Raw genomic sequence first — 13,163 nt, 5'->3', positions numbered from 1 at the left:
CAACTGTGAAAGGAAAGTGGGTGGGAATAACTTACTGGAGAAGGGCCAGGAGCCCAACACCTACCTCCCCTCCTCCAGCCGTGCATGGAATGGAAGAGACATGGAAACAAGTCTCAGTCTATTAAGTTTATTGAAGGAAATTAAAGAGACAACTTGATCCCAGTGCACATAAATACTGAAACAAGGAGAAAATATCTGACAGCATGGCTATGGAAAGGTGAAAGTAAACAGGCTCAAGAAACAAGAGATGAAACTCAAAAACTGAGTATAGAAATAAAGCAGAATTTAAACCATAAGGGTTTAAATAATCTATTAAAAAGTAACCAAGAAGGAGTTTTAAATATATTGTCTGCCTTTCTAAAAGACAGGCAAACCTCAGCCCCCTCTCACAGGACTCTGCCATGGCCTGTATTATAGCAGGTCAGACTAAATAATCCAAGATAGCTCTTCCTAACATAAAATAGATGAGGCTGGCATGTTTTTTCAAGCCCTTCTCTCCAGCTCTTCCCAGGTGTTTGCTGGGTTACCAAGGTCCCAGACTGGGCACAGGCCTGGCCCACACACACCTGCTTCCCAACCCAGAGTATCCCTGCCCAGGGTCCCAGCTGCCCAAAGCACCCATTTTTTTCCCTCTCAGACTAACTTGTCTGATTTACTAACCTATTTTAGTTTACTGAATTAATTTTTTTTTCCTGGATATACTAAGCACTCTAAATTCTCTTTGGCCAGGAATTGTAAGTGTCACAGAAAAGTAGATGCTAGCTCAGCTGGGAAGTTTCTACTCCTACCAAAACAGATTTTTCTGCTCAGAGAAAGACTTTCAGATTATCTTCCATACAATGGCCTCCCAGGCTTATGCCTCACTTAGTTTTCTAGTTATAGGAGAGATGTCTTGGTTGTAAAAACTTTGGAGTTTCCTTAGGACAGATAAGCCTCCCATTATTTTTGTGGCCCTAGATTGGGGTCCAACTCCTTCTTTTTTGTTGGTAAAGTTGTTTGGCGTGTCAGCTCTCACCTGAAATTCTGCAGAGTAGTGAATTCACAGTGAGCTATTTGATCTATCCTGCTGTCACAAAAGGGGGAATGCAGGACTCTATTAGACCAACCAAACAAGCAAAGAAAAGCAGAACAGCAAGCTTCCTCCAGCACCTGCACTTGCCAGAAGTATATAGCAAGATTCTCCAACAGGGCAAGGCTTTGAAGGACATTAGTTTAGAACTAATATTACTATTTCCTGCAAATAATGACCACTGTCCTACAGGGACAAGGTATTAACAGCGAAATGAGTTTTTCTTTAGATAAAGACAATAAGAGTGAGTTACTTGCTTCCAAGGAGACACCCACCAGGGAGTTACCTTGTTTAAGAGCATTGGGCTCCATTCTTTCACGCACATGGAATAAACATTTTCCTTGCAAAGTACCTATGCCTGAAGCGATCTCCATTCAGGCTGTGGCTTCATGTGATTGCAAAAGCTAAGTGAGGTTCTGCCTGGTCAGAATTTAGCTGGGAAACCTCAAGGTATAAAGAGGGGCTGTAAGAAGTAGCAGTTTAATAGGTGGTGCTGCTTCCTGAGTCAATACAAAAGTAATGTTCCAAGAGAGAGATTAAACTAACAAGGAAAGTCTGGAGGCTGCTGGATGAAATGTAAATCAGATATTCTGACAACTTGAGGTGTCTGTTGTGAGGAAGACGGTAACCTGGATGTCCTATGAAAACAAGTCCTATCAGCCCAAGCTTTTCTGAATGCCATCAGTGCAAACCACACTCCACTGTATGATGGTCCACTCCAGAGAGGCTGTGTTTCCATAGAGAAAAGATCAACCATTGCAGTTATCTGTAGAGGTGCTATTGAGGTGGAATGACTCTTTATAAGTAAATATTTTATTGTGTTTAGAATTAATTTTTTTTGAGAACAAAAATTCTTATTAAAAATAACCAAAACATCTCCCAAGACAATTTTTTATGAAGCAAGGTCCTATTTATTTTCATGTCTGAAATACATTCTCAAATACAAACAAGTGAATATAAAATTTAAGTGCTTAACTATTTACAGGAGATGGATGTATGAGACATCTGGTGTGTCAGAGCTCTATGGGAGACTGATGTGGTCCTCCCTCTCTGACTGTCCCAGGTCCCACTCAGTCACTAGTTCTGATGACACCTCTGTGAAGAGATGGTCCCAATCCCAGCTGACATCATCCTACCAAGAGGAAAAAAGACAAACATGCCGAAATGTTACTATGTCACCCAAAGCTCTCTGAACAATGCCAGAACAGCAAAGAGAGAAACCAAAAGACAACTGCCCTGACCAGGGAAGTCTCAGATTCAGCTGGCCAGAGCAGGAATACTAGCCAGAATGAAATGGGAATATCTGATACAATTTTAAAATGTGGAAATAATTATTCATGTTCTAAAATTCCAAAAAGGACATTTTGTTGATAATTGTTAATATTAGATACTCCCAGGAAGGGCGCAGAAAGAAGCTCTTCCACTCTTCCATACTTCTGTTGAAACGTGCTGTTCAAAGCTGCAGAAATCCTTTGTTGCAAGACCCGAGCTCCTGCCCACCCAGTTGTATTGAAGTTGTTCTGTCCTGCTTTAAAAAAACCCTGCCCAAACCCAAAATGCTTTCTGCCTTTGTCCCTCTATACTTTTCTGTAGAACCACCTGTAGCTCATAGTGACCACCAAAGGACAAAGCAGGGATTCTGCAGGAATCTGTTTCTGCAGGGATCTCTGACAGTACTAGGCTTTGCACATTTTCCTGACCAGCTCCTTCATACTGGCCAATCATAGTGATGCCATAAACTCACACCAAGAAAGAACTATCTATCTTAAAAACCATGTGCTGGGGAAATCAAACCTCCAACAGCTTGGACAAGCTCCTCCTCACATCTCTTCTTCCCAGCACTGACAACACTCCCTTTCCTAGTACAGTCTGAGACACACAAAAAGCTTTTACCTTGTTGGTGTTTCCACAAAACAAAGACTTACCTCTCGTAGTTCATGCTCTGGAGCCAAAACTTTGGTGAGGAGCTTCAGGTCTACCTCCCCATCCTATGAACATACAGAGTCATACAGACACTGAGAAAATGAACACCATAATTTCACCAGATACATTTGTTAGACATCGCCACATTTGCCTCATATGGGTCACTTTGTCCAGGACAACAGCAAGAACCTCATCTGAGCAACAGATACCATATCCACATTATTTACAGACACAAACAAGTACAAAAGGCATGTTGCAGAGAGGAACAGACTAACAGGGAGACTGCAAGCTCTCTGGATGATAAGGCTGTGTATGTTGTGCAACTGTGCATCACTGTGGAAGATGACATGAGTCCAGAAGGAGAGGGATTCACATTGGCCAGCCCATAGCAAAATCCACTTACCAGAGTCTGGAAGGCAGCATATTTCATTAGATCTTTGTCCAGGTCATGGTAGGTCAGCACTCGGTTCACCTGCACACTGCAGCCAGAAAGGGTCAGAGAACAAGCCTGTGTCAGTGTGGAAGCACATAGGTGGCATGAACATCTCCATGGTGACATCTCCAGTGTCCACATCCCCCATGCAGACTCTTAGGATGGACGTACCCAGACAGAAGCACAGCTCAGTCAGCAAATGAACAGTCATTGACAAATCTATGTATCAGGGTGTGCACATGCATAAAAATAGGATGTGGAACAACCATGAACACCCTCAGAGAAACCAGCATGCCAAAAGAAAATCCACAGACTAGTTGCAAGGGCTAGAAAGAAAAGAAGACCATAGTGAGCATTCAAACAGCCCCAGTGCCTTAGCAAAGGAGCCTCTGAGAGCAACATCATACGAGCTAGGGAATAGTAAGGATTTTTGGCTTTTCATGTCTGAGCTGCATCAGAGCTATTAAATATGACTTCCTAAAATGTAGCCTTCCAAGAAAAACATGGCGCAGGGGGGTGATACAATGTTGTACCACAGCTGCCTTCACAAGTGATCTAACACAATAGAAAAGACGTCTATTAATTGAATTTTCTTGTGTTTGTCCATGAAAATCACTTGTCTTTTCTACTGCAAGAAAATTATGAATATAGGAGGATCAGATAACTTTATTTAAAAAATAAAGAGACAGAAAAAGAAATCAATTCCAGTGAGAAACAGATTAATTTTAAATTTACTACATAAACTGTCAATTATTTTTGTTAACAGCTATATAATTGCAATAACTACTTCTCATGTGTGAGAGAGGCAAATAAGGATCAACAGAAATTCCAGTCTATGACCTTGGCAATATGCCCAATAGAGGAAAGAAGACTTTCCTGGTATATTTAAGTTTCATTTCTTAAAACTTTCTGGTCTCCCTTGAGCTGACTAGAAAGCTACTGTGTCAGCCCCTTCAAACAACAGGATTGTACTTTGCAAATTAACTACACACTTGAGTAAAAAGGATATCCTGTGGAGGACAAAGCAGCCTACAACCATAAAAATTAAAGTGTGTGTGATAATGCATGTGCATTGGAGACATTTGGGGTTATGCAGGAAACCTTAAATTAAGAAAATCCCTACTTTTGAGAGTTTGATTTTGCAATATCAAATATATTATTCTAATGTGGGTCTTTTATATATAGAGAGAATATGCAGTTATTGCTTTCTGTGTGTAATAGAAAACAAGAATTTTGTGCTGTTCAGCTTGCAGCACTACTGTCACAAAAGAATCCTGCTGAACAGCACCACTGCTGACATCCAAAGAGCATGAGTAAGATGGGTTTAATTTCACCAGCCAGTTTGCACTGCTGATGAGAGCCTCAAGAGCACCTGGCTGTGTTCTTACCTAGGGGGAGCTGCCACTTGCATGGCCAGATCTTCATCCTGGACATCCTCCAAGTCAGGGATCACAGGAATGTCTGCAACAAGAGAAAGCAGCAGCAGTAAGTGGGGAGTGTTGTGCTCTCCTCTCACTGAAGACAATGGTCCCTTGTTTCACAGATATGAAGCACCCTGTTTCTTATTAGAGGGAAACACAAAACAGTTATTTAGCAATAATTAAAAATACATTGTTTAATATTTAAACAAGTCAATAAAACTTTGAGGTCAGAAGAAATTTTGCAAGAGGAACAGATTAATCCAGGTAGGGCTCTACAGGCCTTGGACTATGCATCTGAATACAACCTTGAAGCCAAAAGAAGCCACCTGTACCACCTGCTGCCTATGTTGCCGTCATGAACTGACAAGAATTTGCTTGTCATGTGTTATCATTTATTCAGACACCAGTCACCTAGACTGTTAAAAATGAAACAAGAGGCAGAAACAGAGAATCCACCTAAAACTACATGTTGAAGGATCTGCTGTTGGGGTCTTAGGCTGTGCAGAAGCCTGTGACCTTCCTCAGGAAGGAAGTGCTGGTGGTCTAGCAGATACAAACACCAGGGAACACATGTCTAGTTGTATTGTTACAAACCTTTTCATGATTTCCAATGTCATTCTGGAATGGCTGAAGGTCACTGGGTATTCCCAGCAAAAGGACAATGGCCTCTCCAACTAAAAAGGATGCTAGAAACAAAAAAATTGAGGATAGGAGGAAGAACTGAGTGTGCTTTGCATCCTGTTAAAGAAGCAAGGCCCTGAAAGCATTGCACAGTCTGTCATTTGATAAAGCACTGCACAAAGTGAGTGCAGAAAAAGGAGAAAGAGTAAGTAACTGGAGGCACAAAGCAAGAACAGAGTACACCAACACAGACCTCCTTTAAAGGACTCAGGGCCACAAAGGCTCTCCAGAGACCCCGAGCCCTCAAACCATGGAGACGCTGGTTTGGCTCAGGGAAAAGGTTGCACTTGCCCAGTAAGCAGGCAAAGCTGGGCCCTTCAGCACTGGAATGAGCAGCCTGCTCCCAGCTCTGCATGCAGCGCAGCAACGCTACTGCTGGATGGCAGCTGAGCCTGGCTTTGCCCCATTTTTCAGCCCAGGCTGAGATGAATATTCAGGAGCTGGAGAGACATTCCCACCTATGGTGCCGAGGGCTCTGGGCAGGGTGTCCCCGAGAAGCCCCATGTCCGGCCCCTGTCAGAGCTGGGCAGGTTCTCGCTGCCTCCCCCGCTCGTGGCCAGGAGGCAGCCCTGGCCCAGCTGCAGCAGGGCACGGGTCAGCCGGGCCCTGGCGCTGGGGCCCTCCGGAGCTGGCCACACAGTGGGGTCTCTCGCTAATTGCTTGCCTGGAGGAAGGCTGAGCGGGACAGGGGCTGTCAGGAGCATGGCCACGGCAAGAGGAGTGACAGCTTGGCCGGCCTCAGCAGAGCTGTGCCTTCTAGCTCCCAAGGAGCCGGTGCCAGTGAAGAGGTTCTCCAACTGCAGCAAACTTCCCAAAGACATTTAAAGGGAAACTGCAGCAACAGCCCCTAGGCTGTCCCTAAGGCAGAGGAGGCAAGTGCAAGGAATGTCTCACCTGCGCATCACTGGGCATTTGGGGCAGATATCCCCACCTCTGCTTGTGAGGACAATACCTGGTAGAAGCTGCTATCCCAGTGGCTCTTCCTTGCAGAGGCTCACAGCTCTTGATAAAACTTGTAGCAAAATGCATTTATGGGACAAAAGCATTTCCAGGGACAGACAGAGCAACATGTAGAGGCAGCTGGTAAAATCTGCTCAGGGATAATGTGGGAGAAAGTCCCTGTATATAAGCATCAAGGACCAAGGAGGGAACAGACTGGTGAGACTGGTCCAAAGCAGGGAATGAAGTTCTGTGCAGAGGTGCCCTGTTAAGTCCAGGAAAATGAGCATCGGAATGAGAAACCATTTAACCTCTCCTGAACTAATTTATCCTTTTATGACGAGACTGAACATTTCTCAGCAAGCACAAGTAAATTAAAAACTACCTGTGAACAGAGCTGTCTTCACCCACAAAGCAGGAGAAGGTCAGATCCTTATCCACTTTTGACAGCAGAAATATAAAAGGTTCTTGCAGGAAACTGAATTTCTTCACTCGGTGCTCATTTTGGCAGCTATTTCAGGAGTCTTAGTCTTCCCAGTTCTCTTTAGTTTTTGTTGATCTCTTTTTACACTAGAAAAAGCCGCAAACTTAGAGCCCTGATCGGTGATGTTCCTTCCATTTTGCAGGTTCACAAAGACTCCTGGGTTCTCTAAGTGCTGATTTTATCTCATTGGCATGGAAAGACTTCTAAACCCCTTGCAGAGCACGACCTCCACTCTATATTAGCAAAATTCAGGCGATCACTTGGAAATTTTTCCAAAAGAAATTCAAGGCTCTAATATTTTATAGACACTTTGAAAATATTTCAGACAGAAGAGCTGGAAAAGCTCTGGGGGCCCCTGCCAGCCCCTCCAACAAAGGCCAGTGCACGCTTGTTCTTACTGCAAAGTGCAGATGCTTTGCCCATTTCTAGGCAGAAGCAATGCCTAGAAGGACTGTGAGACTGTCAGGAAACAGTACAGAAATGTCTCAGATTTTAATAAAATATCAGGTCCCTGGGCTAACTGCTATGAGGGACAAATAATTCCTGAAATATTTGGGTCTTTAGTTCACTTATTACTCATAAGTATCTCTTCCCTCTGCCAATTCCCACAGTGCCACTTTAGCACAATCCCTCTTCTCTCTGTACAGTTTGCAAAGTGTCTCAGCTCTCACCTATCTCCAAGACCCAACCTTACCCCCACTCATTCTCCAGCCTCTTGTTTTTGTTTCTCTTCTTGAGACCCACATCTTTTTTTCCTATAAGCTCTGGTAACACATCTAAGTTGTAGCACCGTGTCAGCTGCAGGGGGGAATAGCACAGCATGGGCTATTGTGCTGCAGGAGAGTAGGCATATGCTCTACTTTTAATACTCCCACTAGCTGCAGGGAGGCTTTACATATAACATTAGTATATGCAGAAACGTTCACAGGATCATGCCAATCTTGCACTGCATCTTTTTTCAACAACAAAGTTGTATGACAAACCCCCACTCTGTGTGCTTTGCTCTGTGACCCACATTTTTCCTCTCCTGTTCAGTGTGGGGGTTTCAAATAACTTTCCATAAACCTGTGTTTCTGGTGCAGAACCTTGACACATACTTTACTGGCCAGGCTCTCATGCCCATGTAGGCAAACCTCAGAAATTACTGCAAAAAAGGACACACCTTCACAGATTCCAGGTCACTGCAATGTAGTGAACAATGAAGTGAACAAATGGCCTGTGCAAAGATGAGTGAGCACCAAACATCAGATGACAAATGCAAACTCCCCTCCACCTCCCCAATGGTTATGAACAAATGAACAAAGGATGGAATCAAAATGAGTTTACTCATATGGAAGTTATGGTGAGGCAGGAGATAGTAGTACCAAATGTTGGCTAATTGGGAAGTTAAGTCACTGCACAAAACCGATTATCTCAAAACATCTAAGTCCCAGCATAAAACAGAATATTTTATTTCAAGAGCTCAACTTAGCTAGGTCTTATACAAAAAGATCTTTGTGACTAAGTTACGGCAAGGCACCAATGGCATAAGATGGAAGTGTGTGAATGGGAGGAGGAGAAAATGGCAGGGAAAGAATGAAGGCAACCCATGCTACATGCAGGCAGTCAAACAATAAGCAAGGAACAGCAGTTTTTCAAGACATACAGAAAGGAGGGCTTTATGTGTTCATATTAAAGAACATATAGTAAACATAATCTTTTTTACCTCTTAGCAAATAACTTACTGAGAGGCAAAGAAGACAACCACAGAAAGCAACAAGCAGGAGACCTAAAGGACCAATCTAATACTCAGCTGCTCCTGAAAGTTGGTAAATTGCACCTCCCCTCCCAAGCAGGGCTGATTTTTGGTTTAGTAGCAACACCTGCAGGCTGGTCTCTTAAAATCCTGTAAACCCCCAGTAAGATCTGGTCCTCCCCAAAAAACTAAGTTGTCTGCTAGATACAAGATGGCATAAATAGGGACATATAGAATCTCTTCCAGGGACAGACAGAACTCCTTCCAGATCAGGTAATAAATCACTGGCAAAGCTGCATCTAGAAACCATGTTCCAGTTCAGGCTGCAGTTAGTCAGAGCGTGCTGCTTACTCCCTAAGCTGCTTTAAGAGTACCCTGGCACCCATAAACAAAGAAGACTCCATCTCACACAGTCTGATCCACTTCCCCACCTGGTTCAGTGTTTCAAAGGCCATTCAGAATGGACACTCTTGTGGTGGGAACTGTCCTGCCCTCCCTGTGCACACACCACCATATCCAGAGAACACAAAGATAGCAGTGGATTCTGGAGCTGGCAGTCTCCTACCACCAAGCAGGTGTTAAAATGAAACTAAGTTATTTTATGTTGCTTTGCTCATAAAATGTAAAACTGAAATAATTTCAATATCTCTGCTGCTGCAAAACTTTGTTTTACTGAATGCTGTTACCTTCTGCATCACGTTTGGGGAATTTTAAACAGGCAAATGGAAGGTCTGATTGAAGATGAAGTTAAGTGAAAGAAATTGGTCTCATTTAGCACATGACAGGATTCATCTGTGTTCCCAAGTCCACTGAGGTAGCATCATGGGCGTTTCATATTCATGAGCTGCTGCGACACTGTGTCCCCTCATTTACAAAGCACCGTGTTCAGCAAATTCTGTCCCTGTGGACACTCTGTGCATTTCATGGTCTTGTCAGAGAGACATCAAACACTTCAGTAACCAAATACCAGAAAATGGCTTTAATTAGTGCATCTCAATGCAAAAAATAATTTTTCTAAGTGGAAAAATGGAGAATTAAAAAAAAAAAAAAGGAAGTAAAAAAGTGGAAAGCAACAGGCAAAAAAATAGTCAAAAAACCAGAAAGAACAAGGGACACAGCTTCTGCTGAACACACAAACAAGCTTGAAGCCTCTTGGAAGCTTTCTCAGGAGAGCAGCAGACAAACGGAGAAAATAAAGAATGCTTCTTTGGATGCTGGGACATTAATTTCATAGGGATGTCTTCCCCTGACTGAAATTGCCCTACTAGCAGGCAGCATGGAGCAGCACACCTGCCTGATCAACCAGCAGGAAGATGACAACAGTAGAGTGAAAGGCAGACTGTACCACAGCTACCAGGGTACTGTCTCAAAAGCTGATATAAGCAGAAGATAACCCGAGAGTCCCATGTCCCATAGCCCCCTTCTGAGAAGAGGATGATAACAGCACAACCTGGCCAAGCCGATAGGAAAAGTCACCCTGTGGGGGAGTGCCAGAGGAGTCACAGGATCTAGGGAAGGTCATACAGCAGAGCCAGGACTGACCCTACAGCCTTGGTTATACATTTGCCTTGCATAATATTGCATCTCAGCTAGATGGATGACTGGCTGTGGGGTGACATTCTACTTGCCTTAATAGCGTGGTGTGTTCATATTGCAGAGGACAGGTATCAGGCATTTCTGCTGCTTCCCAAGGCTGCTGCTGACACAAAGGTTCTGCCCGGTTTCAGTCATTTGAAGTGTGAGGAGAGGCACAGAAGAGCCCTGCCAGATGAGTCGCTGGGCTCAGTGCAGGGCTTCACAAGCAATAGTGCATGGCTTGTACTTATGCAAAAAGTAGAAGCAGACCCCAACAACTTTAAAGCAGAGGAAACTCTTAATGCACAGGTTTGTTCATCAGCAGCAGAAGACAGGAGAGACTGGAGGCCAGGCCCAGGACTAGGAGTCCACCACACTCCTGAGGTTATCAGCATTTAGAGTGGTAACACAGCTCCTAGTGTTACCAACAGCCCTTGACAGAGCACTACACCTGCCCTCCTTTCCAGTAACATGTGTTTTCCTCTTTTCAAAGGCTGTTCCCTGTTCCTTTGCACTGCTCCCCTGCTAAAACATACTCAGAAGGTAGTGGGGCATCAGATGAGAAGGTATGAGGTGTCCTGAGAGGGTCTAGTGAACTCAGAAACACAAAACCCTCTTCAGCAACACTGGAGATAAGGGACTTTGCATTAGAGCATTATAAGTGTAGGGAAAGCAGCTTCTCAGGATGCTCCCGTGGAAGTATGTTCAGGAGCCGGCATGCCTGATTCTATTTCATCCTCTTCATGTTACACTGGAAAAACAAGACAAACTACATTTCTTTTATGCTAAATCCTTAGGTTTTTTATTTTTTCTTATATATATTTATTAAAAAATGCCTCTTTGATCGGCAGCACCCATGACACCTCCACATCCAGCAACTCCTCAGAAGCCTCTCTCCCTCCACACAAGGCCACTGCTGCTGACAGCCAGCCGGGTTTGATCAGAGCCACTCAGAATCGGATTTTCATAAGACAGATGAGGAATCTTACTGCTGCTTTCTCTCATATCAGATGAGAAACTGAGGAGGAGGGGGGACGGGTCCTGAGGGAATGACACTACAATCAAGGGCTACGCGGTTCTCTCTCTGTCCCTCCACTGCTGCAATTTTCAAAGGAGTTTGCCTCGGGCAGTTTTAAATGATGGTGTCTCAATTCTGTAATCATCTTTCAAGAGCTTTTTCTTAAAGGGTATTTTAGGTAAACCTAGTCCGTCAAATACATTTATGGACTCAGCAATCACAGACCCAATATGACTGTGTATCCACCGTATCGCAGAATTTAGCAACAGAAGATGCTTCCCCAGACTGTCATTTTCAGCCCTCAACAAGCTGTGTGTGCTCCCTTGTCATTAAGGAGCCCACTGCCCCTTGGCCAGTGGTCTGTTGCTTCAAATAGAACCTCAGACAGTCTCTTGGGACATACTCTCTGCTCTCCCCTGCCCATTGTGGCTCTCAAGAGAGAGCTTTCCTGCAGCACCAGAGGCTCTAGATCACAATGCCAGCAATTATTGGAGGAGTTCAAACTGTCCTGGACCAACAACTCAGTGGAAACCATCAGGCTGGGCCGAGTCTGTCCTTCAGTGACCTTGCACAGAGACTCAGAGTAGTGCATTGGGATGGGGAGCAGCAAAAGGGAGAGCTGTGGTGTGGTGACAGCCACACACGAAGTCACAATGCAGAGTCCCAGAGACCACTGACACTCTCTGCCCCAAAACCTTCTATTCAGCCCATTCATACCACTCCCCAAACAGTATGTCTTTCACTCTGTCTCCATTTCACTGATGCTCAGAACTTTTCATCCATTTAGCTCTCCCCAAATCACTCCAACACTGCTTTCTGAGTCTATGAAATACCCACTTGCCATATCCCTGACTGTTCCTGCAGATTCTGCCCTCTCTTACCCTCATGCTCAGCCAATTCATGGTCTCTGGAATCCAGCAGCACTTGGTGTGCTCTGTAGAAACAGCAACTCCCCAGGGAAGCAACTGGCAAAATTTATCAGGAATGACAGAGCCAACCATAACCCTCCCTGTGCTCTATTCTCAGCTCTTTGGAGCAATATCATCATTGGTGTATATTTGCATGCAGCTCAAGAAGTGTTGGATATTTTATGGCTGTGAATTACAGATCTCCCACCTGACAGATATCACTACCCAGAAGGGTTTGGAACCTGCAATGGCATCTGCCCACTTCTGCTCTGTTTTTCAAAGTCCGGACTCTCATCCTGTTCAAATGCAAAGGAGCTACTGGCACATGCCAGAAGGGTAAGAAGTCCTTCTAGAGGTTTGACATTGTATAGAGAGGTCTAATCATCAGCTCTGCTTCCTTGAGTAGGCTTCCCAGCAGGCAGGAAGGGGTTTTGCCTTGAGGGCACAGATCTAGTGACTGTCTCCTGGCAGCTTTCCTCACCTGCAGGTCAGGTTCCAGTTGTCTATATAGCAAAGTCAGGCTTTCATTTCAATCAGCTGTCTCATTCACACACACTATCTGCTTTAAAATAGCAAGCTATTGTTCCTGCAGACAGAAAATCATACATCACATCCCAGTCTTCCAAGAAAAGCCCTTGTCTAGCAGCTATGCATCCCAAGAGTAACAGAGAGAAAGCAGAAAGGGACTTCTAATGGTGGGGCAATAGTCTATGTTGGAATACCTGGGAGAGGGATAACAGCCTTAGCTAATAAGTTCCCATAAAGTGCTGAGGAGAAAAATCCAAGGAAAAAGTAGTAAGGAAAATGACATCCGTGGGAATACAACACAGAAGTGCAGAACTGGTGGACAAGAAAGGAACAACAAAAAAAACTTCTAGGCAAAGGACAAATCAGATTGCTGAGGTGGTGGAGGAATGTTAGCATTTCTCACCTGACAGGAAACAGCCCTATCTAGCTCTGTGCCAGAAAGAGACACA

The 13,163-nt window shown here is 44.2% G+C and overlaps 1 protein-coding gene across 1 annotated transcript in view; it reads right to left on the bottom strand.

Annotated features, from left to right (window-relative positions):
- Positions 1-1,957: 1,957 nt before the first annotated feature.
- IFT43 (intraflagellar transport 43) overlaps positions 1,958-13,163 on the bottom strand; it is a gene marked incomplete at its 5' end in the record, with an annotated part of 42,850 nt that continues 31,644 nt past the window's right edge. The window contains 4 exon segments of the mRNA NM_001245674.1: positions 1,958-2,201; positions 2,995-3,057; positions 3,396-3,471; positions 4,814-4,886. Of these exon segments, the coding sequence (NP_001232603.1) occupies positions 2,091-2,201; positions 2,995-3,057; positions 3,396-3,471; positions 4,814-4,886 (323 nt within the window). The 3' untranslated portion in view covers positions 1,958-2,090.

The sequence above is a fragment of the Taeniopygia guttata genome, chromosome 5, assembly GCF_048771995.1.
Source record: "Taeniopygia guttata chromosome 5, bTaeGut7.mat, whole genome shotgun sequence".
Lineage (NCBI taxonomy): Eukaryota > Metazoa > Chordata > Aves > Passeriformes > Estrildidae > Taeniopygia > Taeniopygia guttata.
Note: the sequence above shows the minus strand (reverse complement) of the source record. Positions and strands in the feature narration are given on the sequence as shown.